This window comes from Phyllostomus discolor, chromosome 5 (assembly GCF_004126475.2).
Source record: "Phyllostomus discolor isolate MPI-MPIP mPhyDis1 chromosome 5, mPhyDis1.pri.v3, whole genome shotgun sequence".
Taxonomy (NCBI): domain Eukaryota; kingdom Metazoa; phylum Chordata; class Mammalia; order Chiroptera; family Phyllostomidae; genus Phyllostomus; species Phyllostomus discolor.
The window spans coordinates 155910270-155936063 of NC_040907.2; the positions used below are offsets into that span (position 1 = coordinate 155910270).

General features: G+C 38.5%; 2 protein-coding genes across 9 annotated transcripts in view; one reads left to right on the top strand and one right to left on the bottom strand.

Moving 5' to 3' along the window:
- Window positions 1-5004: 5004 nt before the first annotated feature.
- Window positions 5005-8722, top strand: SFR1 (SWI5 dependent homologous recombination repair protein 1). Of its 6 annotated transcripts, none has more exons than XM_036027263.1 (5): window positions 5008-5110; window positions 5635-5643; window positions 5927-6045; window positions 6634-7038; window positions 8047-8722. In XM_036027263.1, exons 1-5 carry the CDS (start codon window positions 5098-5100, stop codon window positions 8236-8238), a joined length of 738 nt encoding a protein of 245 aa, XP_035883156.1. In that variant the 5' UTR covers window positions 5008-5097; the 3' UTR covers window positions 8239-8722. The 6 variants fall into 6 exon arrangements, with proteins under 6 accessions (XP_028368088.1, XP_035883157.1, XP_035883156.1 ...); XM_036027262.1 differs by having other exon boundaries at window positions 5009-5110; window positions 5927-6048; XM_028512287.2 differs by lacking the exon at window positions 5635-5643 and having other exon boundaries at window positions 5005-5110; window positions 5927-6048.
- Window positions 8723-10728: 2006 nt separating this feature from the next.
- Window positions 10729-25794, bottom strand: part of CFAP43 (cilia and flagella associated protein 43) — an 81521-nt gene continuing 66455 nt past the window's right edge. For all 3 annotated transcript variants that reach the window (XM_028512855.2, XM_036027261.1, XM_036027260.1), the window contains 10 exons: window positions 23506-23613; window positions 21868-21954; window positions 21097-21185; window positions 18961-19174; window positions 17689-17801; window positions 16578-16737; window positions 15885-16049; window positions 13903-13983; window positions 13100-13253; window positions 10729-12910 (listed from right to left, as the gene is read on the bottom strand). In XM_028512855.2, coding sequence (XP_028368656.1) covers window positions 12744-12910; window positions 13100-13253; window positions 13903-13983; window positions 15885-16049; window positions 16578-16737; window positions 17689-17801; window positions 18961-19174; window positions 21097-21185; window positions 21868-21954; window positions 23506-23613 — 1338 coding nt within the window. In that variant the 3' untranslated portion in view covers window positions 10729-12743. The remainder of the gene's footprint in view (window positions 12911-13099; window positions 13254-13902; window positions 13984-15884; window positions 16050-16577; window positions 16738-17688; window positions 17802-18960; window positions 19175-21096; window positions 21186-21867; window positions 21955-23505; window positions 23614-25794) is intronic.

Genomic DNA, 25794 nt, shown 5'->3' on the forward strand with positions numbered 1-25794 from the left:
ACTTCACACAATTTTTTTTGGTAGTTATAAAGGTAGATCTCTGGGTATGTTGATGTCACTGATGAACTGTGTGACTTAAAGATGACATGGGGGACACAGGCACTAGGCGCAACTTTGAAGGTGGAAGGGAGAGGATCAAGGAAGAGATGCCTTTGCTCATGCCATTTCCCCCACCTTTGATGCCTGTCACAAGGATACTCCCCGGTGTACCAGACCTGCCGGTCAGGGCCTCTGCATTCAGTGGGTTTGGTACCGCTCATAAAGATCCATGATGAAAATCAAAGACATTTTATGTTACTTTTGGGAGTGGTGGGAAGGGATTAAATTTCAGTCTAACTCCCGGGTCCTGAATTGGATCAGAAAATTCCTGGGTCTGGCTAATTCACAGATTTTCTCTACTACTATACTTATCATCAAAGTTTGCTAAGGGGTGGAAAAGCAGAAGCAAAAAGATCAAAAGGGTCATAGAACATGGTGGAATGGTCTCCTAATTCCTTCTTTTCCTGGTACCATTGATCCTCTTGCTTCGCATCTAAAAAACATCACTGGGATGAAGCCTTTTATACTCTCAAGACTGGAACAAAAATGAGAGGCCAGGGTAGAAAACTGAGTTGACTTCTTTGCTGGCACTTCAAACAGATTTCAATACTATGAAATTATCTTGAGAGTTATCCCTCAAACTCCAGGTAGTTAAAAATGATTAAAAGACATGTTCTGTTGCTTAAAAATTACCTGACTTCTAATGACATTTTTTTTCCTCCAAACAAATGCAGTGGTGACATTTCTGAGTTAATAAAGGATCTGAGAAAGACGTGGCCCTGAGCAATACTTTTATTAACATTACTTTTCCACAGTCTAACTCCTCTGCCACGACCCTCCCACCCACATACACCCTACCCCCTTCCTCACCGTTATTATTCTAACTTGAATCACTCCATTCTTCTCCAAGAGAACACACCCCAGTAATAGCAGTGAGTCATAGACACTGCTTCTCTGGTCTTTAATGGACTTGACAAAATGCCATATCTGAGAGAATAAAAGGAAAGGAACTTCAGGTGAAAGGAGCTCTTTAGGTTCTAGTACAATGTTACCCTCAATATTATTTACCAGCTCAATGGATTGAGTGCGGGCTTTGAACCAAAGTGTTGCAGGTTCGATTCCCAGTCAGGGTACATGCCTGGGTTGCAGGCCATGACCCCCAGCAACCGCACATTGATGTTTCTCTCTCTCTCTCTCTCTCTCTCTCTCTCCCTCCCTTCCCTCTCTAGAAATAAATAAATAAAATCTTAAAAAATATATTATTTACCAGATAAATTTTCTAGTTGCCTGGTGGTGGACAGGTTTTGATTTTTTTTCTACCTAATAATACAATTGACCATCCCCATATTTCCATGCTCTCAGTAGACATCCTACAGTGAAGCAACCTTTCAGGTATGCCTATAGCTAAGTCAAAGCCTCCTTCATCTTTTCTTTCTTAACTTGGCTAAAGAATATTAAAGTTTACCCATGAGACTTTGATAACAAAATCTTCAACAGTTTCTACAAGTGAATCATTATATATTATAAAAGTTCCTATGAGGTCTTTAGGTAATAGAAAAAAGAAATAGTTTGTCAAATGTTCTCAAAGGGAAATTTATGACATGATAGCGTACTAAATAAAACACTCTTCTTTGCCATGGATAGGTCTAATAAGATGATACTTGAATTCATGGCAAGAGAAATCTAGAGGAGAATTTTTGAGGGCAATTTTCAAGTTATATACAAATGTCATAATACATATTGAAAGCCAATTAAGAGAATTTAGTAGATTTTCTTGTGTTATAAAGTCTCTATTATTTTTAGTTTGTTTAACTTGTCATAATGGGCATTATAAGCCAGCTCTATCATGTGTATTATGCATAATTCCTCACTAAGTGGATTTAAACCTGGTTTTAAAAATGTATATTTATGTTTTTAATTGTTTAAAAAATACCTATGCATGCTAGCTATGTCTACATGACAATTTTTTTTTTGTCAACAGAGAAAAGTCAATGGGATGGACTTTAACTCATCCTGAGATTACTATTAAGATTTTAAAAATAACACTAAAGATAACACAAAACATTTTTTAAATTTACATACTGAAATAAAATTTTAAATTCTGGCTTAAAAGTGTGTGTGTGTGTGTTTGCCTAGAGAAACAGAAAGGGTAGGGGGAGAGAGAGACACTATTCACTATTCTCTTCTTGCTATTAAAACAGAATAGAAAACCTCATAAAGATGTTTTAGGTCTATGTAATCATCCCACCAACAATAATCACAGAGAAGAACAGAAGACACTTTTTACCACTCCTTGATGAATAACAAAGTGACTAACAGTAGCCTTGGGTACTGAGGAAATTTAAATGAGAAAGGCTGCCTTAGGTTGGTATTAATTACTATTATCATTGAATTATGCTGCTCAAATTGTTTTCCATGGTGTAAGGAGTCTTCGCCTTCTGGCTCTCTGGGGTAGTATTTTTCCCTGCCTGAAAATTTAATAGGAAACATCAAACTCCCTAAAGGTCAATAGATTTCAGGGTCCTACAGACATGAAAATGTTTGCTAGACTTTAACTATAAAGGTACAGTAAAACTATAGGGGCTATATCCCAGATCCCTTACACTAAATTGAGAGTGCATTGTATGTCTCCATTTTGGTATGTGATGGGAGGAAGTACAATAAAATACAAATACATATGGGGAGCTCATTCAATTCTAACAACACACGTAAGTCAGAGATGTAGGTCAACAAATGCACATTTCTGAAAAACAGGTTTTTCTGAGCACTTATTCTGAAGCTCTTTAAAAGTCTGGCCAAAACAATTCCATTTTAATATACCGGTTCACATAAATAAGCAAGTCAGAACATTTGCAAGGCAAGATGTTTTCCTTCACGCAGCCAGTAAAAACAGCTCTAAGCTTAGGTTGTAATGATAAAAGGATTTTGGAGCAGCTGATTTTAGGGATCATAAAAACAACCCAACCTATGCCCCAAAGTGTAAAGAATATGCTGAGTCTGCATTGTACTTCTAGTTTCAGGATAAATCATTCCGCTTTTTTTTTTTTCCAGTGTAAGTAACTGATGCCAATGGATGAGTAAAGGGAGAAATAAAAGCACAGACTGAGACCTGTGGCTTAGTTAGGTGAATAACACCCGAATCACAAAATCATGAGTTCTCTTTCGCTTTGTAAATTCCTTGAGGTTAATTTATATAATTTTTGAAAAACTTAGAGTACATTTTAATTATTTGGGGGGAGGTTCCAAGTTTTCTGCTATTTATGGCTTAAATTGTGAGAGATCTCACAGATCACAGCTCCGTTAAAAAAACAACAACCACCTGTGGCCTTTTTTGGAAAGGTAAGCGGAGGGATGGAAGAATTATGACACATTTCTTTAAATCAATTGGGGAATGGTGAGTATAGTTGCTATACAAAATAACAACTATTCAGTGCTTTCTGGATACCTAGCACTGTTCGCATTGCCTGTAATGAATTCTCATTTAGTCTCCCAATACCTAGGAGGTCGATATTGCAATCCCCTTTTACCCACCACAAAACCAAGGCACAGAGACAGTACATTACCAAGCGCGTAAAGTAATGGTGCCGGGATTTGAACCTACACCATCTGACTCCCACATTTAAGTCTTTCGTCACGGTGTTAGGTTGTCTTCAGATTCTGTTTTGTTTTATTTTATTTTTATCCTCACCCAAGGTCATTTTTTTTTTTTTTTCATGAAAAAGAGAGAGAAAAGAGAGAAGGGAGAGAGGGAGGGAGAACGGGAATCGCACTCGCAACCCTGCACGAGACAGCCAAGATCCAACCAACCGAGCGACACACAGGCCAGGGCTTCAGATTCTGGATTTAAAGTTATATCTGACTGCTTCGGTCAGAGTTAAACCCTCCCGAGTCTCGGCTACTTCTAAGTCGAGATCACAAAGATTTTAGTAAAGAGGGTGTGTCAATGTTTAAAATGGCCATTCACTAGCACTGGAAACGCTGGACCCCTCACATTCCCCGCTTCCTCGTGACTCAGGAATGACTCACACCGTCTTCCCCCCAACGCAGTGCCCCACCCAGTTTAGGTAACGTTGCCGTTGCTCGGCAACGGGACGTCGGGAAACCGAGGGGGCAGTTTAGACTAAGGATGTCCCTGCCCCGTGTTCAGCAAGGGCCGTGCGTGCTTCAGACGTCTGCATTCGGGAACGACGTCATCTTCTTCAGGGATTGTTCCGCTCCCTGTGCTGCACCGCAGCAAATCCCTCTGGGCCACATTTTCCCTCAGACTCGAAGCCCAGCTGAGGAGATCTAAACTTTGAGGTAAACGCGGTAGAACACCTGTGGCCGGGCCGCCGCCACGGCGGCAGCCAAGGCTAGAAAGGAGCTCGACTGCGTTCGCCGGGGCTCTTCGGGAGGTGGCTAACGAGTCGCAGTCTCAACAGGCCGTTTAACCTAGCGCTGCTCTCCTAGCCGGAGAGTTTACAGGCTGTAACTTGAACACACGGCCCTTCTCGCACACAGCACTCCTGGTGCTGTCAATTCTGAGGAAAGTCCCGGGGCTGTGACGAGAGAAGACGTGAGAAAAATGGGAGCCAAGAGAATGGGAGGCGCATTCTCAGACACACTTCATCAACACAAAAACAAAGTGGCAGGGAGAAGGGTTTTGCAGGGAAAGAGGAGGGAGGGGAAGCCGTGAATAAAAGCGCGCTCCCTTGGAATCAATCTCAGAGAAGATGAGCCAGACCGCGAGGACGCCTGCTGAGGCTCGCGGCTGCGCGCGCTCAGCCCCGGGGCTCCAGAGCGCCCGGCGCCCCAGAGACGCGCGCGTCACTCAATCTGACCAATCACAAGTCTCTACCGTCTCCTACGTTGCCCCTCCCCGCCCGCGCTGGCTCGCGAAGGCACCAGGCCGCGCGTGCGCGCGTGCGCAGTCCCGCCGCTTTGGGGCGCTGAGTGATGCGGCGCTCCCAGCGTCAGTCAATCCGTCAGTCAATCCGGCCAATCGCGAGCTGCTTCCGTCTCTCCCGAAGCTCTGCCGCTGGAACGGGAGCGGCGGGGCGGGTTTTCTGCGCTCTGGGGATGGCGGAGGGAGGTAGCGTAAGGGCTGGCGACTGAAAGTGTGGGAGCTGAATTGCCTCGGGGTCTGCGGTGCAGTTGAATAGCGATCTCTTTCCGTGGTCAGGGGACCTCTCAACTGCACCCCGGCCTGGCGTCTCCAGGGCTGGTGCGGTTTTCTGCAGGGGTGGGAGGGGAGGGAGGGGAGGGAGGGCTTCTTCCCCCCCCCCCGACCCCCCCCACCCCGGGAAAGTTGATGCCTTTGTTTCAGGAAACAAACTTGAGTCGACTCTGCTTCTCAGGGTTTTCTCGCTACTTAAAATAAAAGAAAACGGTACGGACAGACTGTAACATTCATCTGCAGTTGTGCTCCTTATCCCTCAGGCCCGGAGGGTCATTGCTTCTAATCACCCAGCCCTCACGGTTTAGGGTAGTGCGAAAACTCATGTCCTGCGCGTCAAGATTTCAGTTATATTTCCTTTCATTCTGAAGCTGGCGAAACGAAATGAAAGCGTTCTTAACTATCCAACGTTTTTCTTCTCCTCGACCCCCCTCCGGCAGGTTTTGAAGGTATCTTGATGAAAACAAATGGAGGGTCTTTATATGCGAGGCCAGCTAGTCTGCCATGGAAAAACTAGTAGTTAACCATGTGGACCGCCACAGCCTTATTTAGGAGGGTAAATGGGAAACGACAGCAAAAAGCAAGAATGAATCACAGCTAAATGAAAGAGGAAGATGCTGGCTTACTTGTTGATGTTGCCCGCAATAAAACAATTCTTTGATAAAAAGTGAGGGATATATAGAGGTGTGGGTTAATTCGATTTCCATTTTGTGATTATCTTTTGTTTTTTAGAGGTAAACCGAGACTTCATATTCAAGATGGAAAGTCCCTCAGACCCAGCTGTGATTCCACCTGGCACTCCACAAGGCTGTGCCAGTGTACCATCTCCCCACACAAGTAGTTCAAGAAAACAAGTAGGAAAATCTTAGTTCTTTCAATGGATCAATTGTGTATTTCTGGCTATTGTAGCAGTGGTGGTTTTAAATCTATTGAAGATTGTTAATGAACGTAATGTGTAGCATTAATAAATGTATTAAGTAATTTTAGATCTTTCTCCTATGATGATGTATTTGACTTTTCCCCACCCCCGAAATTTCATTCTGTATTATTTAGTTTCACATCAGGTATTTATAACATTGCAAATGGAAGAAGTTTGAATCTGCAGTGTCATGAAGGTCTTTGGTGGCAGGATCTAGGTCTTTCCCAAAATTTGTAACTCTGAAGCACCTAGAGCAGCGTCAGGCATGTGCTAAGTTGCTGAACAAATGTTTGTGATTACTGGGGTAAGTGTCTCAACATTGCTGTAGAATAGTGCTGATGTTGCTAAAATCAAATAAAACTAATGGAGCTTCTAGGAATTTAAGACATTTTGTGATGGTTACTGAAGATATATGGAGACAGAAAGCCATCTAGTGGTGTGTATCTTTATTTCCAGTAGGTTTATTTGCATCAAGAATGTTTCTCTTGATTAACATTATTAATGTTTATGCCTTTTACAGCCTATGAGTGCAACACTTAGAGAACGGTTAAGGAAAACTAGATCTTCATTTAATTCCTGTTACAGTGTGGTAAAACGTCTTAAAGTGGAGAATGAGGAAAACGATCAGACCTTTTCAGAGAAACCATCTTCAACAGAAGAAAGCTGTTTGGAATTTCAAGATAATTTTAAACACATAGACAGTGAATTTGAAGAAAGTTCATATTTGAAAAATACCTTTAAGAATATCAATGCATGTGAATCTAAGTCACTTGATACTGAATCTTGCAGTGGTCTGCAAAATGATTTTGATGAGAATCTTCCCAAAAAAGGATTAAATGAAGAAAAGGCAAAATTGGTGAGGCAGGTTCGGGAAAAAGAAGACCTTCTTCGGAGGCTAAAACTAGTTAAAATGTATAGATCAAAGGTGAGAATAATTTCAGAATTACTGCATAATTATTTTTAAATTGTTAAATTTATTTTTTATTTTTAGATAAATGATAGGAAAAATCATTGAAAAAGAAAATTATTTTTAGCAAAATAAGCAATAACACAGTGTCTAGAAACCTGGCTTCCAACAACTTTTAACTCAAATATGTCAGATTTAGAGTGGAGTAGATAAGCCTCAAATATCAGATTCGACTTTTTAAAAGTCCCAGCTCTTGTTTAATATGTCGTTGGAGCAGTATTAGAAGTATCAAATGTTAGATGCAGGTACAATGAAAACAGAAGTGACAGCTGACAGTGGATGATTAAAAAAGTTAAACTCGGCTACAGAGTATAATAAAAAGGATTTTTAGTAGTGATCTAAAAATCCAAATTATTAATATGTCCAGGTATTTTATTTGAAAGGACAACAAATATAGATTAGGTTTTATATTTCAACCCAGATAGATTGAATTAAAAAGAACTTAGGCACTCTGAAGAAGATAACCTTTATTTCCCTGGCTCATTCACATATATGCCATTACTCCTTCCTAGCAATGTGGAATAAATGATGTAATAGTACATCTTACTCGCTGTCTTGAAATTTTAGGATTTTTTAAATTATAACTGTGCAAGTTTTATAAGATAGTGAATGCTGAAAAATTTTAATTTGAATATTCTCATTTTTAAAAGTATAGCTGTAATAGAAAAAGTAGATTTGTATAAACCTATATTGTTGCTTCTCTTCATTGCCCTACTTAATGATTTTATTTTTTTCCTGAGGGTAAGGAAGGCCCAGCGCTCATACCAAACAAAAGAGCCATAAAATTCAATTTTGGTGTCATCATAGAAACCACCTATCCTTTTTCCTGGGTGGAAGGTTCATTCATGCCCAAGTGTGTTGGTACCCTTTAAACCTACCCTTGACTGATTTAACAACTTTCATTAAGTAAGTTAAATAGGATGCCTGTCTAGCTATTAACATACATTTACTTTTTTTCTGTTGCAGAATGACCTGTCTCAGTTACAGCTGTTAATAAAGAAATGGAGACGCTGTAGCCAACTGTTGCTTTATGAGTTGCAGTCAGCTATGTCTGAGGAGAACAAGAAACTCAGCCTTACTCAGTTGATAGACCACTATGGATTGGATGATAAATTGCTACACTATAACAGAAATGAAGAAGAATTTGTAGGTGTTTAATTCATAATTTCTTCTCCAGAATATCTTTGACACTTACATCTTAAAAAATACTTATACATTTTAAGGAGAATATGAACCATTAGGGCTTAAAGAAAGGTATTTGGTGAACATCAATTTAGGGCATTCTGTTAGATAAAATATAAATTCTAAAATGAAAATTTAATATTTTGGATAAATTTGCCAAAGAAAATTTGACATTTAAAGAAACGTGAAAAACTTTTACTCATGTTTTAAAACATAGTTCAGTTCTGGAAGTCAGTTGTAATACATTATTTTGTTTATTATGGTAAAAGTAGTTTTTTTTATTAAATGTTAAAAAATAGCCAATCAGGTGAATGTCTAAACCTAAATTGGTCTAAAAATGCCTGCCTTTCTCCTAAGTTTATGAACTTTGTTTCCATCCATTTACCACATATTTCCATCTGGATGGTCTCTTGAGTAATTAAACTCATAGGTCCAAAATTATATTCTTCCTGTCTCTTCAGATTTGTTTCTTGTGTTCCTCATCTCATTTGGTGAAATGACTGTCTTTCTCTTAGAAAAACACGTATTCTCATTTCCTTCTTCAAGACATCATGGCTTACGAGGTCTTTCATATCTCGGCTTGAAATATATTAGGCTTAGAGTGTTCACTTTGTTCACAGTTACTTCTGAGCCAGAAACCCACCTTCATACAATTGTGTTTCTGGCTGCCCTGTTGTCCAATGTTACCTGTCCTGGCCATATACAGAAGTGTGACCCAAGCTGGCCCAGTCTCTGAGAATTTGGAATTGTGCTCAGGAAGAGAAAGCCTATCTCTTTTTGTGGCTGAAACTGTTGTATGTAAACTTGGAAGCAGAAGAGCTGGTGTACTTCCAGAAATCCTTCCTGAGGGCTTTCCGGGTTTCTGCTTTTAGATCCTTTTAAGGTCGAAAACAGCTTTACTTAGTTTTTCTTTAAAAAAGCACAAAAGTACTTCTGTACTCATAGGCCCCCTCCTCCAAGTGTACCCCACTTTCAGCCCACTTCCCTCCCCAAGATCTAACAAACTGTTAATATTTGGTATAGCAGCCCTGGCTGGTGTGGCTTAGTGGGATGAGTGCAGGCCAGCAAACAAAGGTTGCTGGTTCGATACCCAGTCAAAGCACATGCCTGGATTGTGGGCCAGGTCCTTGGTTGGGGGTGTGGGAGAGGCAACTGATTGATGTTTCTCTCCCTCCTTTCCCTTCTCTCAAAAAAAATCAATAAATACAAATATTTGGCATAGCAGGAAACCCAAAGACTCTACTCTTGGCATCCATTCTAACTGTTAGTGGCCATGACAGTAAACTGCCACTTTCCTACCCCATCACCCACAGCCGTTCCCACACACAAATTCCTGCCTTTTGGACATTGCCATTGTGATTGGCTTCTGTGAATCCAAGAGCACTGGCCTCACATGGGCCTCCCCTGGGCCTGGGATTCCTATGTGGGCTCCCCTGTGAGACTGCTATTTTGTGCCTACCAGCCTCCATCAACTACTGCTCAGCCAGAGGGTCTAAATGTGGCGGGGGAAGTGGTTTAGCTGCCGAGGGTGCTGGCATTTGGCTGCAGCTGCCCACTGCTGACTTAACACAACCCCTGGAGTCACTGTTACATAATTACTTGGGGGGAACTATAGTATCAGTGGGAGTCTGGTTCTGGGACAGTGAAAGCAGAGGTGGGTCACAGGAATGTCTGGGTGCTGAGAGATCCAATAGCATAGTGGGTACTCCAGTAATAGGAGGTAAGGTCATGGAATATGGATCAGGCTTATGGGAGAGTGGGGCATAGGGATGCCCATGAGGAGGTCCCTTAAAAAAATCATTTCTGTTGAGTTTTACCTCCATTTAATAGGGTACATATACAGGTATACCTCAGAGCTATTGCGAAGAGCTCACTTCCAGAACACTGCAATAAGGGGAGTCACGTGAACTTTTCGATTGCCCAGTGCAACTTAGCTAATTTTAGTCCAAGAGGCCTAGTTTTGGGCCCATCTCAGCTTTTGACGTGTCTTGCTTACTAAACTTAATTATTTCTAGCTTTTGACTTAAAGTGAGAATTTTGTGACTTCACTTAACACTTAGAGCCCATTTTAGGATTATAAGTTGGTCTACTTTCGACGTTGTGTCTCAGGGAATAGGGAGGCCCAAGGAGAGGAACGGCAAAGGGTGGAGCACTTAGAACACACACAACATTTATCCATCAAGTTCATCTTATATGGGCATGGTTTGTGGCACCCCCAGATAATTACAGTAGTATCATCAAAGATCACTGATCACATACCATAACAAGTATGTTATAATGAAAAAGTTTGAAATATGAGAAGTACTAAAATGTGATACAGAGATGTGAACCTAGCAAATGCTGTTGGAAACGTGGCACCTATAGACTTGCTTGAAGCAGTGTTGCCACAGACCTTCGCTTTGTGAAAAAACAGTGTCTGAAGCACACTAAAGCAAAGTGCAATAAAATAAGGGATGTCGCATCAAAAACCACAGGACAAAGTTTTTATTCTTAAAAATGGAAGCTACCACTTAGCATTTGCTTTGTGTTTCAAAAGTATGTTAACTCATTTAAGTATTACAATTATCAACATCACAATTTCCAAGATGAGGAAACTTAAGATAAAGTAGTTATTTAAAAACTAGACTTCCAGTCAAGAATGGAACCAGGCACCCCAGCTTCAGAGCCCTACTCTTAAGCCCTATGCTTGAAGATATGCTATGCTTGACACAGTTAGTTATATTACTTTGAAATAATACAGATAATATTTTAAAGGGGTATATAATATGAATATACTTGCTGTTAGTTCAGCAGGTGAGAGCAGTCAGTACCATGGACAGTATCAAAAGTAGGTTAGGGTGCATGATCCATATGCCCTACCACAGCCAACCCTCAAACCAGAGGATACCTCCTGTTGAGAAGTGCTGCTATTAGAGTATAGTCTAGGGACAAGGGGTTCCTGCTAACCTCCACTCTATACACGCCTCGAAGCTGTGACATTCGAGCAAAGAGCATTGCCAGAGTCACCCAGGGTGGCTACTAAGAGGTAAAAGTCACACAGGCTGTTTGATTTGCTAAGACCTGGGAATCCACAGAGCATGAACCAGTGAATTTTATGGCACAGACTACTAGCAAAAGGAGCCTCTAGGCAGCTAATTTGGGTGACATGGAATTCATATCACCAGGGGGAAAGCCCCATATTGGTGGTTGACTACATCTGACAGGACAGAGAAATTCTGACAATCCTATCTGATGTACAAAGTATCTGTACTCCTCACACTGTTGTCTACCCTTGGGTCCATCCTCCCAGCCCCCCAAAATCCCCTTGTCAGGTAATTTTGAAGGACCTTAGATGTAGGAACTGTTATCAATAGGCACTTCCCCGCTGAATCAGCAAAACTGAGCACTTCGGGAGTCATTCTAGTACTATGGAGGGAAAGCATCAAAAATGTTGGTCCTATTATTTCTCTTACTATTCCCATCCATACACTGGTATGGGCAATCAGTAATGGTATTATCCCGGCAATTTCTAAATAGATTTTAAATCTCCTAAATATTTTTTCTAAGTAGAAGGTTTTATAGTAGCTCTCTTGCTTTACCTATATCCATGTACCTTGAACATGATGTTGCAGATTAAACTTGACAATTAATTCACAAATTGCAGAGCAATGAGACATTGACATCACTTGAAGATTGTGGTCAGTGATCCCAATGGTGTCACTTTGGAATGCAGCACTCTATCCACAGGCTATTGAAGGGCAAAGCAGTTTTCTGACTGGTGAACCTCATGATTTAATCCTCATCTGCATGAATACAGCAATAAACTTTTCATGGAAATCAGAAAACTTTTTTTTTTACTGTTTGCTAAACCTTCCTGGGTAGGACACAAAATTGAATTCTGTTACAATGAATATGACATGTAGAGGATTATGTTATGTTTGTGTAGAAGAAAATATGTCATAATTTATAAATGATTTAGGGCTTAGCAAGAGTAAAGAGTTCACCATATTCTCATTGCTAGAACAAGGAGTATTCTTAAATATCCTGGTAATTTTTTCCTGATTATACAATAGAATAAATGTTTATTGAAGAAAACTTAGGAAATATAGAAAAGTATAAAAATCATCCATTGTCTCATAACTTCAGGTAATTTATGAAATTGGAAATGTCCCTCAAGGTGAAGAATAATTTCTTTTTGTCTTTAAGACTGTCTATACTATTACTGTGAAAATAATTTTTGATCAAATTAAGATGAAATAAAATAGATCTTGAATACTTTCTGAGTTAGTCTTGTTCATTCTTGAAAATAATAATTCATGATATTTTATATACTTATTTATGCAGGACAAACATTGTGATTAAAGCTAAAATGAAATAGTTTGCTATTCAAATATGCAACTGAGAAGAAGTTCTACTTAAATTTCTATGAAAAAACAAAACATCATTTTAATCAAATTGTTTTTTAAAGGATCGATTTGGCTTTGTGTTTCCCGCCAGTGTTTTCACAGGGGGACAAGAGCAGGAAACGTTTTCATCTTTAATCGTTCCACTTCAGCCTCCAGGATTGAAATCTGTTTGGCTTGTTCTTTTGAAGTATTTCTTAACTTCTGTTGTTGCATCATGTTCTCATATCGTTCTTTGGCAATTTTTTCACAAGTCAATATAGACCCTGTCCCCAAAATGAAGAATAAGGGAATTAGTTGGATTATTTTCTAAACTTTTCAATATAGAAATAGCATTCAGAATAAATGAAACATGGGGAAGACATGCTGGTAGCTTTATAACAATTGTACAGATTTCAGGAACACTGATTACATTTAAAGAACCTACAGTTGAGTAAAGAAAAAAAAAAGCTTACCTATGGTGTTACAGATGTCTTTTCTCTCTGAGACAGCCACCAACTCTTCTCGTAAGTTGCAGCTTAGAGTATAATTTGCTATATCTTTTTGATTGCTGATCTTTTCCAGTTTTTTAAGTAGTTTTTTGCAGTTTTCCACATTCTTTTTGTGGGTCTGAAATTTTTGTTCCCGTGACAACCCACAAAAATAATTTTGAAAAAATATATTTTATAAAGAGATTATTCTTAAAACTTAAATTTATTATCATCATTAAGAAACCATCTTATCACCATATCCCTAGTGCCTAACATAATGCCTGCACATAGTAGGTACCTAAATTATTTGTTGAAAGATGGAATGGTATGATAATACCACATTTCAGAAAAAAATCTTGTATATTCTTAAACATGGGAGAAGATTAAAACACATAGCCTTGAGATTACTTTGTTTTCACTTTACATATACTACACAATCAAATCTGAGCATTTGTTAAGCAGTTATAAAAAATATAAAGCCTTTACAATGCCAAGGAAAGACTATCAACATTTTGATTACACAAATTATAACCTAATGTGAAACAGGAAATTCATGTACACTCAGATGTCTCCCAACAGGTTAATCCTAATATTCAAAGAAGTGCTCCAGCCTACCAGACTTGTTATGGTTGCAAACACTATTCAGGGACCTCTGATTACATCCTGAATATTAATAAAGGATCTCAACTTTGTTAGGTTCTTGTTGAGTTCATGATTTGGAACACCATTACCTTGTATAAATGATCGCACCTGTTGACATTGTAATGGTCAATATCTATGAGGCTTACCTTATCTAAAACAGCAATGGTTTGTTCCATTATTCCAATCTGAACAGCAATCACAGTCTCATAGTTTGGTTCATTTAGGAACTTTGAGAGAAGAAAAAACTCTCAATACATATATAAACATTCCTTTTCCTTTTCACATCGCTATTCCTTTCCACAGAAAACTTTATAAAGATTATCTTAGTTTTGAAAGATCCTATTTTTATAAAAACTATACATCTAAGTTAAGATTCATCTGACTTTGGTGCTATACTGTATTTAGCCACTGAAACGCTCGCCTATATGCTAATAATTACAAATTCCTAGAGTTTTCTCATTCATTCACTCAAGTCACCAAATATTTCCTGTCCCATTCGAGTCCCACATTAACAGTGTGCCAGTTACAAACACTGAAGAAGACACAAAGATAAGTCACATGACCCACTGTCAAAAAAAGAGAGCATGTAGAATTGATTATTCACCAGAAAATATGTAAAATGACATGCAAATTTCAAAGGTTGAGAGGGGATGTGGTTTCTCTGGATTGGGGGAAATCAAAAGGTTTTATAAAGGAGATGGCATTTTAGCTAGACTTTGAAAAATAGATTTGGGATGTGAAAAAAAATGAGGAAAGATATTTTAGGGAGAAGAACTGGCCATGAGCAAAGGCACAGAGATAGAATCCTAGACAACAGTAGTCATTTGGGTGAGAATACTGATGTGAGATCAGTGGGACAGAGGAACAGTGGGAATGAATTTGAAAAGTTAGGTTGAGGAACGCTGAACACCCACTTAAGGATTTCATAATTCATTTGCCAGGTAAGAAGTGAAAGTTTAAAATGTTTGAGCAGAGTAGTAATGCTATTAAAGCTGAATGTGAATATTGATCTGACAATAGTATATAGTATAGCTAGATAAGAGAAAGAGCCAAAGTCAAGAGACCAGCTAGGAGATTATTATAAAATAGTCTAAATCATTGGAAAGGAAGTCCCGAGTGAGGGTAAAGGCAGTGGGGATAGAGAACGAGGGAATGCAGAGATAAACAAGGCAAGACATGGAAGGCAAGACAAAGAGGGTACTCACAGATGACCACAACAGTAAGCCTGGGTGTGCGGCTGAAAAGAACAGAAATAAGTAAATTAAGAAGATTTGCTATTGGTAGGTGGGGAATATAGAAATAGGGCTCTGGAGGTCAGGGCCAGAGAGCTTGGACTGGAATTAAAATTGAATTGGAATCCAGAGAGCTTGGATTAGTCTTTTAAAAGTGATCACTGAAGTTAGAAAAACAGAGATCATAAAAGGAGAGGGCATGGAAAGAAACACAAGCAGAGTTAAGGGTAAAGTCTCAAAAAATAGGTATATTTAAGAATTAGAAGCAAAAGAGAAGTCAGTAAAAGAGACAGTGGTATGACATGTTGGAAGAAAAAAAGGAGAAAACAGGGATGATAAAAGCTAAAGGAATGGGCCCTGGCTGTGTAGCTCAGTGGATTGGGCGCTGGCCTGTGAACCAAAGGGTCGCTGGTTCGACTCCCAGTCACGGCACAGGCCTGGGATGCAGGCCAGGTCCCCCGAGGTAGGGGTGTGTGAGAAGCAACCACACATTGATGTTTCTCTCCTGCTCTTTCTGCCTCTCTTCCTCTTTCTCTAGAAATAAATAAATAAAATATATTTTTTTAAAAAAGCTAAAGGAATGGGCAATTAAGATGGTCAAATGCTACAGAGAGATGAAGGATGGTGATGACCGAGAAAGTGACTACTGGATCTGACAATTAGGAAATCCTCAGTGAACTGCAAAATAGAACTGTAGAACTGAATGGGTCACAAAGAACCCAAGGCAGCAAATGTAAATTACTGGAAGAAAAAGACAGAGTTCATAGACACACTATGAAATACTACTGGCTCAGAATATGCTTGATATCACAGAGGCTTCTTAGTAAATATGGTGAAATAAATAAATGCATTCATGAATAAAATTAAAATTATATAGTGGGGCAGGGAGAACTTACTTTCTGACGTTCTCTTGAAAAAAACAGCATCTGAATATCCCAAGCCTTCTGATTTAGATCTTCCATTTCCATCTCCATTTTCTTATGTTCCCATTCAATCTGAAATATTCCTTTGTGGATATCTTTAGTTTCCATCATGCTAGTAACTTTCTTTTGTCCTTGAGCCTTTAAAAAAAGGTACATTTTGATATTTCTATAATATGATTCTGAACAAAGAATAGAGAATATTTGAAATTGTATCCTATAATTAGAAAACACTTGGATCACAGAGATAAGTTTTTTTTTGCTTAAGAATATAGCAAATATTTTTAAATTACTTCTTGGGCAAAATCTGGTCACTATAAAGCATGATAGTTGCTGAACAGAAGGAACTATAAGATAAATGTGAATGGCGTAGCCAATTTACATGCTGGTGATTAGGCAGACCAATCGCCCACCTTCCGATCTGTATGCATTTGCAGGCCTGCTTCCTGGAACTCCAGATAAACTTTAACTGCAAATTAAAGTCTCAAAGGCAGACACATTACATTAAGGGGAACAAAAGTTTTTTAAAAAATGTAGTGGGCATCATGTCAGAAACTCGGTAAGCCAGAAGAAAATGGACAACTTTGTCATGAAAATGGAAGAATAAAAAGTATTTGATACAGCAAGTATATACATGGTTGTTTTTTCTCTTTAAAAAGTGATAATTACCCGAATCACAGAATTCAGGTCTTCAATTATGTTCCTGTTGATGAGAATTGCATCAGAATAATCCAGCAATAACTGGAAATTTTCCACTTCTACTTGTCCTTGTTTAAGGAGAATTTGGATTGTCAAATTCAATTGGAATTTCACTTTCTGTTCCTGTAACCTAAATTAAAAAAGACTTCCTGGTAAGTAGCTGCAATATATTTATATTTTAAATTTCACCTATTATCTGAGGATATAAATCCAAACTTAAATTTCTTCTAGTTGAAGGAAAAGTTGCTGGAAATCAGTGTGGAAAATATTTTCCCAATGATGAGCTTTCCCAGAGATCTCCATGATGCCTCTTCTTATTGGGCTGCTCAAAGCATGGTAGGGACAGAAATACATGTATAAAGTTTCACTTTATGACTTAAAAAGATTAATATAATTGTGATCATTAAGTAGAAGAAAATAAAGATGCTATCAAAAAACAAATATATTGAAGTCCTATGTATTGACTTTTGACATTATATTAACAATATTCGATATGCTATTTATCAAAACTATTTCTGGGTAATTTATATATCTCTGTATAGCCTAGATCTGAAAATGATATATAATTTTTAGTTTGGAGATATCAGGAAAGTATTTATCAATGTGGCAACAAATATAGCCCAAAGTAAAGCAAGGACAAAATAGTATCCCTGTTACCCAGCAAAGTACAACAAGCCCCCCTAAATAAAAAGATATTGGCTGGTTATGTATCTAAATGGAAATTTCTTGGATACTTGCTTAATTTTCCACACAGTTGTTCGTATGGCTTGAGCCCAAAAGTACTCATGAGCAGAAACAAATTCTCAGTATAGAATAGTCTTATGGGGAAGAGGCAGATGAAAAAATACTAAGATTTTTCCAAAAGTTACCTATTTACTATAATAGCAATGGAACATGTAGGCAAGTTCCATTTGGAAATACGGTGTTCTGTAACAAGGGGCACTTTAAAGTCCAGAGAGATAGAGAGGTCTCTGGTAGCTGTAAGTCGGAGTGTAGGCCTTCTTCCCCCATGGTAACACAAGCTAACCTAGCCCTTGCTTAGACTTTGAATAGATGAACATGAATGAAAGGTTAGATTTACAGAATGAGTTCCTGGGACACTCTTTCAATTTCCCGTTGCACCTTCTCATCCTCGTCACCTCTCCTCCGGTGGAAAGCCACCACTTCCATTAAGCCAGCTGCTTTCTGCTTTACCTGAAGAAACCAAACCACAAACATCTCAGAGCATATGGAGCTTTAGAAGTAAAAGCAAACCAATTTTAAAAGAACTTTAGAAAACACACTTTTCTTAACTTTGTTACAAAACCTTAACAACCTCATCTTTCTAAGAGTTTAGTAAAAATTTAAATCCCTGCCATTATGTAATAATACAAGATATATAAAACTTATGTGTTATCTCCCATGAATAATTTGAAAAGTATCAAATTTTCTTCTTGCTGAAAATCAAATATGCAAGCAACTAGAATTTTTCTTACATCTTCTTTTAAAATTTGTTCTCTTCACACTAGATAAAATTATAAAATCATATATACCTTATCAAAAATATGCAAACCTAATGTCTGTGGCACTGAATTCCGGGAATTTGGGGAGGGGAGGCAGGGATGGTCAAGAAGCAATAAGAGGAAGGATTCTCTTTCCAATTAAACACACTCTAAACTTGTTATCCTTTGCTACATTTAAAAAATATTCTAGCAAAACTATAAAGTTGTTTCTGGTGAAACATAATTCTAATCCTTGCAGAAGGAGATGAAGACTACTCAAGGCCAAGGCAGAGAGGAAAGGGAAGCCGTGTGTACAACAGTGGCATCCAAGAGAAATGTAATGTGAGCCATAAGTGGAAGCCATGTATGTGATTTTAAACTTTGTAGTAGCCACATTATAAAAAGCGCAATTAAACAGGTGAAATGAATTTTACTAAGGTATTTTATTTAACACAACATATCTAAAACATTATCATTCCAACTTGTAATAAATATAAAAATATTGAGACATTCTTTTCTATTCTTTTCTATTCTTTTTTCATTACTTTTTACGTCTTCTCAATCTTGTGTATTTTCCCTCACAGCACGTCTCAGCGAGGACTAGCCATACGTCTTTTGAGTGAGCACTGACTGGTGTAGCGAGTGACCGCCCTTTCGGACAGTGTGGGTCTACACATGCGGAGACCTACACTTAGACCTCAGTAGCACTAACGTTAATATTTTATTTCATCATTATTCTTAATATTACTAAATTGTACTCTAGCAGGAAAATGTAAATAATTAGATTTTCTGTAAGTATTGACCACCAGAAGCCATATATTTTATATTAGTACATTAAATGGAACTAAATGAAATAAAATGTTATTATATACTTTCTGTTCGTTTTCCACCTTCGCTCGTCTGGTCGCACAGAAATGATTCCAGACCAAGGGATTCAAGCCTTCTGGCATGTTGTTAACGTTGTCCAGGTCATCCATGGCCTTCATTAACTGGGCAAAGGCATCTGCACTCAATTTCCCAGATCCTGGCCGCTCTCCAAAAGGCACAATACTAGTGATATCTGCGTGCGGTTTCTGTCTGTGGATCCTGGTATTATCAATAACAGCCCATCAACATTTCATATTCTCATACATACAAAAATCGGTGTTAAATAATATAACCCTTAGCATAGGTATGACATTGCATAACACTTTCCTTTGGCGCTTGAGAGCCCTTGAGAGAAAAGCAGTTATTTTGACCTGCTTCCATGGTCTCTGGATCCCCAGATGTGACCTTGGCTGGACTATAAGATGTCCCTAACTACTGTCAGCACTGACAAATTTACCTGGATTAGAAAATGTCTTCCTTCTTAAAAGAGAGATAAAGAGCTTCCCAGATGAGCAAAACCAAACCAAAACCAAAACCAAACCACAGGAATTCATCACCATTAAACTGGCTTTACAAGGAATGTTAAAGAATCTTCTTTAAGCAGTAAAGGAAAGGCCATGACCAGAAATAAGGAAACATAAGAATTAAAAAATACACCCTTCTGTGTATTTTAAGGGAGCAAGTACATGCCCAAGACAAGAGTGATGTTTCCTTGTCCTGTCCCACATCCTCTACTGGTATCCTTTTAGCCGGTGAGTAGCTTGGACTGGATTCAGATACATACACGACTTGAGAAAGTGTTTCTTTTATCTGCATTCATACATCAGTTTTGTTTCCCTGGGCTATGGCTGGGCTATGGCTGGGAAGGGAATTCACTATCAAATGCTTCATAATACACTGCAAAGTGACTTGCTATCCTCTTTCAATAGATGAGGAAAGTGAGGCTCTGAGAGAAGCTATTGGTCCAAGGTCACAGGTCTGATGGCAAAGTTAGGATTTAAAGCTAATTATGTTTGACATAAAACTTATGCTTTTTCCACTGCCACCTCCCAATATATGAGAGGTCTCAATCCTTTCTTAACAAGGCTTATTTTAACTCATTACTTTGAAAATAGGTATTCAAGATATGAGGTATGTTCTAAGTTGAGTTTTCAGGTTGCATATAACCTCTCAAAGCTGAGAGAATGAGTTTGTATCTCAGACACAGATGAGCCTATACCTTTGTGGCATTTCGAGATTACCTCTGAAAATTATGGAAATATGAATTTATAAAAATTTGGGAATACACAGGAATGTGATTCTAACACTACTCTCAGTATAAAAATCGATATTTTTAGAACTTTTTGTAATCCTCACCTGAGTAAATCTTTTCATTGCTTTTAGAGAGAGAGCAAGGGGGAGAGAGAGAGGGAGGGAGGGAGAGAGAGAGAGGGACATCAGTATGTGATGGAAACACTGATTGGTTGCCTCCTGCATGCTCTCCGACTGGGGACTGAAACTGCAACCCAGAGGTGCCCTGGCTGGGGATCGAACACACAACCTTTTGGTGTATAGGACCGGCCAGGGATAGAACTCTTTTGATAACAGTTATTTTCAACCATTTATACTGGCATTTTTCAAACTGTCTTGAACGCAGTCACATGAGATGCTCTGAGAAAAAGTGATCAAATAATTTGTGGTCAAATAAGTTTGGAAAACTCCACGTACTCTATTTCTTGTACTTGGAGACCCAAAGGCTAGAAACAAGTTCTGAGAAGTTCTTGTAAAGGAAACTGCTTAGCTTTTTTTTTGACCTGGTGTTTTCCCCAAACTTATCTTAGGAAAGAATGTTTATAAATCTGTATACCATCTATGATTTAAGAGGAACTACCTTCTTGTATAAAATAGAACCTATAATTTTACTATGTTTACTTACTTAACAACTTTTAAATAATTAAAAGAAATGATTATTCTTCATTGCCTACCTTAAGGTATAAGAATAATATAAAAAATGGAGTTCTAATAAAGACATGAACATTTTCACGTAAACAATGTTAGACTGAATATTTCCATCTAATTAGGAGAAAAAGCTGGAATCTAATAACGTTCCTGCTCATTTACAAATTACTCCTCAGAAACGTGATAGCAAAGCAGAAACAAACCTTGGTCGGCGTTTAAACAGTCTGTAGAGTACATCCACCTGATGACTGGGAATTTCAGAAAACTCCTTTTTAAAGCTGCGATCGAGAATCTAAGCACAAACAGATCATTGCCAGAAGTGCATTTTTTTCAGAAACATTTTATTTGTTGACAATACCCTTTAAAATATAGGGTTATGTCACTTCAATTTTAAAAATCCATGTAAACTCGGATTATAAAGTAGGCTTGCTAGGGAGTGACTACTTGCTGCACAAGGATTTCTTAAATATTTATTTTGAATAGGAAGCACATCAGTGAATTAAAAATATTACTTCATATAAGAGGTTTTAGAAATCATTCAGAACTGAAATTTCACAAGATGATATTTACCTGTGAAACATTCAAGGTACTCTAATCTATTCTTATTCCATTCCATTCCATTCCATTCTTCTTTATACGCTTTTATTTTTCATTCTAAAACTGCTGATCATAGTCTACTAAATTGACAGCATGACTGCCTAATGGGGCCCACAACCTGAAGTTGCAAAAGCCCTAAAGTGCAGATGGTCTTTCTCATTTGTGACAAGCTTAAACCAGAGATGTTTACAAAAATTTATTTTACACAGCAATTCTTAGAAATCTACAATGGCATAGAATGAGGGTCACCCATAACTGAGAATTATAGTAGGAGAAAAATCTATGAGGAAATTAAATTATTTTCCTTCTAATCTCCCCTCAAATCCTGGCAGCCGCACTTTACGGCACTGGCAAGTGGGTAAGACGGCGGCTCTCACCTTGTCTTCCGCCAGTAAGTTGTCATAGTGTTCCTTGTACATGTCCAGGTTTTCTTTAGATTTCCGGACGGCTTCTGAAGTCTTTCTCTGTAATAACATTGGGAATGGCCAGTTGTGACTGTATATTTTTTCAGAAGAAACAAAAATACTGGAGGTACTAAAAAGAACAAGGAATTTCCTAGTACGAGATAAATGTGTCGGTAAAATATTCATTGCAGACAACAATTATAGAGGAAAATAAACCAACCGGAGACTTTGAAAGAAGGAACATCCAATCACCTGTGTCTGAGTCCAGCTAGCTCTGTGTGTGAGTGTGGAAGTGACTGCAGAACTAGCTACACTCTTGGGGAGGCACATGGATGCTAAAATCTCACAGGCTTGGGAGTTGCCTGGACCTGGGTTCTGAGAGACAGAATAGATAAAAGGACAATGGCCAAACCGCACGTGGAAATAGAACTCTAACTCACAACCTGTGCAGCAATTGGCCCTAAACTGCCAAGACTTAGAAAATAACATTCGGATTTCTTAATTTTTGCCACAATTTCCAAGTTGCAATTAACTAGAGAAAGTCAATATACTCCCCAAACTAATCACACAGGTTACAAGATTTCTAATTAACTTGCCCCCAGAGTCCTCATGCCCCAAACTTCAGATCAGAGGGCATCTGAAGGCCTCTCCTTTACTCATTAAATGCTTTCCCATCCCTCTGCCTGTCTTTGAGCGTCTGCCAAAAACAAATGATGGTAGCTGATTCCCTTTCTATACCAAGCTCTGGATATATAGTTCACGCATTCTCATTTGGGTGGTCTTCGTTTGTTTCCACAGTTCCAGCTCCCGCTGGAACTAGTAGTGTTGCATACTACTGGGTGACTCAGGCATGCTGCCCGTCTCTCTGAGACGGCCTCCACGTCTGTGAAGGAGCTCCAAAACCCTGTAGTGCCGTTATGAGTCGGGTTGTATTTACAAGGGGCCTTGTACATGCTACTTAACAGACTGAGCAAAAAGTAAGTACATATATCACACATGATAATTTATTCATTCATAAATGTCTTTTATTAACATTATCGATAAAAGCTGACATTTTGAAAATTATGTGATTAAGCATTTTTCTTTCATTGTCTCTTTAATGAAACACATCTATTTGTGCTTCTATTTATTAGATAGAGTTTTTCAGATTATGACATCTTTTTATTTTGTAAGATAATCCATTGCTTACATGATTAGTAAAACCTAGGATGCAAATGGTCCAGACAGAACAATATTCCCTAGTGAAGAGACTGTAAATAGCTTAAAAGGCTAAAAGTCTTGCCTGAATTCCCATAGCCAGCCAGTGATTAAAAGCAGCTCTTTTCAATCATGAAGATATATGGCCTCATTTAGAAACCATATGTCATGTAAAAAAGTATATGTTTCCTTTGACTAAATGATTGCAAATGCAGAATCACATAACTTTACTAACAAATAGGAGTGTATGCTTTCACCAGCCCTGGAACAAAGTCCCAGACAAAGAGCCAGGGAACACACACAGTGGAGTCAGAAGTATGGAAAGAAGGAAGGGTCTAGGTGTGTGTGTACTCTTGTTGGCAAGGACCATGTCTATCAGAAATGCTGTACTCGGATATCCTATCCTATACTTACTCTCTCTTCCTGCTTTCTTACAAGATAGTTGTTTAGGAATGTTTCTCTGGAGTTTATTTCTTCATCCAACAGTAAAGAAAAAACAAGGTTATTTATTTTCAATTCCTCCTGTAGAAATATTTAAAAGGGGAGTGGTGGTCAATACTTCTACCCAAGACAGTATTTTCTACTGAGCATCAGAGACTTGGCACTTATCAAGCAAGTTTATGACACACTAGGAAGGGAAATGCCTTTTAAGAAAATGGGAATATAAACTGCTACAATAACTACTCATTTGTTTCGCACTTTTCATCTTTTCATTGTGAGATAAAACATACATACAGAAAAACATATAAAACAAAGGTGGAGTTTGACAAGTTATTAGAAAGGCAGAAACTCCTGGAGTCACCACCCAGGTCCAGAAATAGAACTTCACCACCGTCCAGAGTCCCTTCCATGTGTCCCCAGCATAATCTTGATCCCAGTGACCCCTGTCCCAATTTACAGTGATCTCTTTCCTGTGTGTCCTTGTAGTTCTTTATTGCCCAAGTACGTGTCTCCAAGCACTAGAGTAAAACTTGTTCATTTACAAAATTATCACCTTTTAAAAGTCTCTTATACCCTATGGGTTCCCTTCTGTCCCTTTCTTTTCCTTACACTTAGTTGTAGTTATTTGCAGTTTCACCTAGTCTGGGTTCAACAACTGCATCTTTATGTGAACTTATCAGGGTCCCTCATCCCATGTATTTCTTGAAAGTCGGCCGCTGGATCAGAGGCCTGCTGAGACCCACAGTGGGTCCCATTGGCAAGACTGCAGGGGATACTGTGTCTCACCAGGAGACATACAATGCCTGCAGTATCAGGTTGTCTTTCTTTTCCCAAGGTTAGCGGCTATGAATGTTCAATTCCCAGGCCTGTTAATGCATTCAGAGTTGCAAAATGGTAATAGCCTATTTCTATTATTCTTTTTTTACTTACTAGTTGAAATTATTTTATAAAGAGATGTTTCTCCTTATCTACTTTTTCATTACTTAATGGTACAGTTCACATAGAAAAGCAGAATAAATACTTGATACTTTATCAATTTTTATATAACAAATTAGCTGTTATCCTCTGAAAGTGAACAATTAGCATTTTTAAAAAATATCACAAATTCATAACTTTATGCAAATTTGATGGGTTTCAGTCAATTGCAATTATTATTGTTAAATCATAAATTGTTCCATTTATGGGAAATTTTATCTTATTTTAATTTTTATTTACTGATTTTAAAGAGAGATAGAGAGAGAGATCAATTTGCTGTTCCACCTACTTATGCATTCATCAGTTGAGTCTTGTATGTGCCCTGACTAGGGATCAAACTTGTAGCCTTGGTGTACTGGGATGATGCTCTAACCAACAGAGCTGCTTGGCCAGAGCCATTTAGGGGAGCTTTTAAAGTTGGCTCCTGAGTCCTCTTGACATTACCTAGTAATCTTTGATAGTTTCCTCCTTATCATGTATGAAAGATGTTCTAAGTATTATCTTTTTTAAAATTATAGCTTTTTAAAGATGTGCTTCCCAATCCATACAATTCATTTATTTGAAGTGTATAACCGCATGGTTGTTTGTATATTCGTGGAGTTGGACAACCTTCACCATAATCACTTTTGAATATTTCATCACTCTGAAAAGAAATCCTTCAGCAGCCATTTCCCTTTTCTTTCCACAGCTCATCCCCAAGAGGCCCCCCTGCCCCAGCCCCAAGGCAACCACTAGTTAACTGTCAGTCTCTACGGATTTGCCTATTCTGGACATTTCATATCAATTGAATTATTCAATATGTGGCCTTGGGTGTCTAGCGTCTTTCACTTAGCAGGTTTTCAAGGTTCATCCATGTTGTAGCACGTACTATTTTTATTGCTGAATAATATTCTCTTACATGGCTAAGGCATATTTTACTTACCCAGTCATAATTGTTGGACATTTGGATTATTTTTAGTTTTTCGGCCATTATGACTAACGCTACTCCTATGACTAAAGCTGTGGTATTCACTTCCGATCTTCCCCCACCTAACTACCACACACACACACTCCCTTCCTGCTGGGAAGTCACTGTGTTCTGTCTACAGCCACGACTGCTGAGGAGCAGCCCTCCCCCAGGCCTACAGGTCTTGCTGGGCCCTGGTAATAGCTTCCTTCCCTTGCCTCTTTAGCTCTAGAAATGATACCGGTTTCCCATTGTTTCTAGTCTCTGTGTGTTTCACCGATCCTTGCTGTTTCCCTTAACCCTGTCTAAACCTCAGTAAAGAATCCCTGAATTAAACTCTC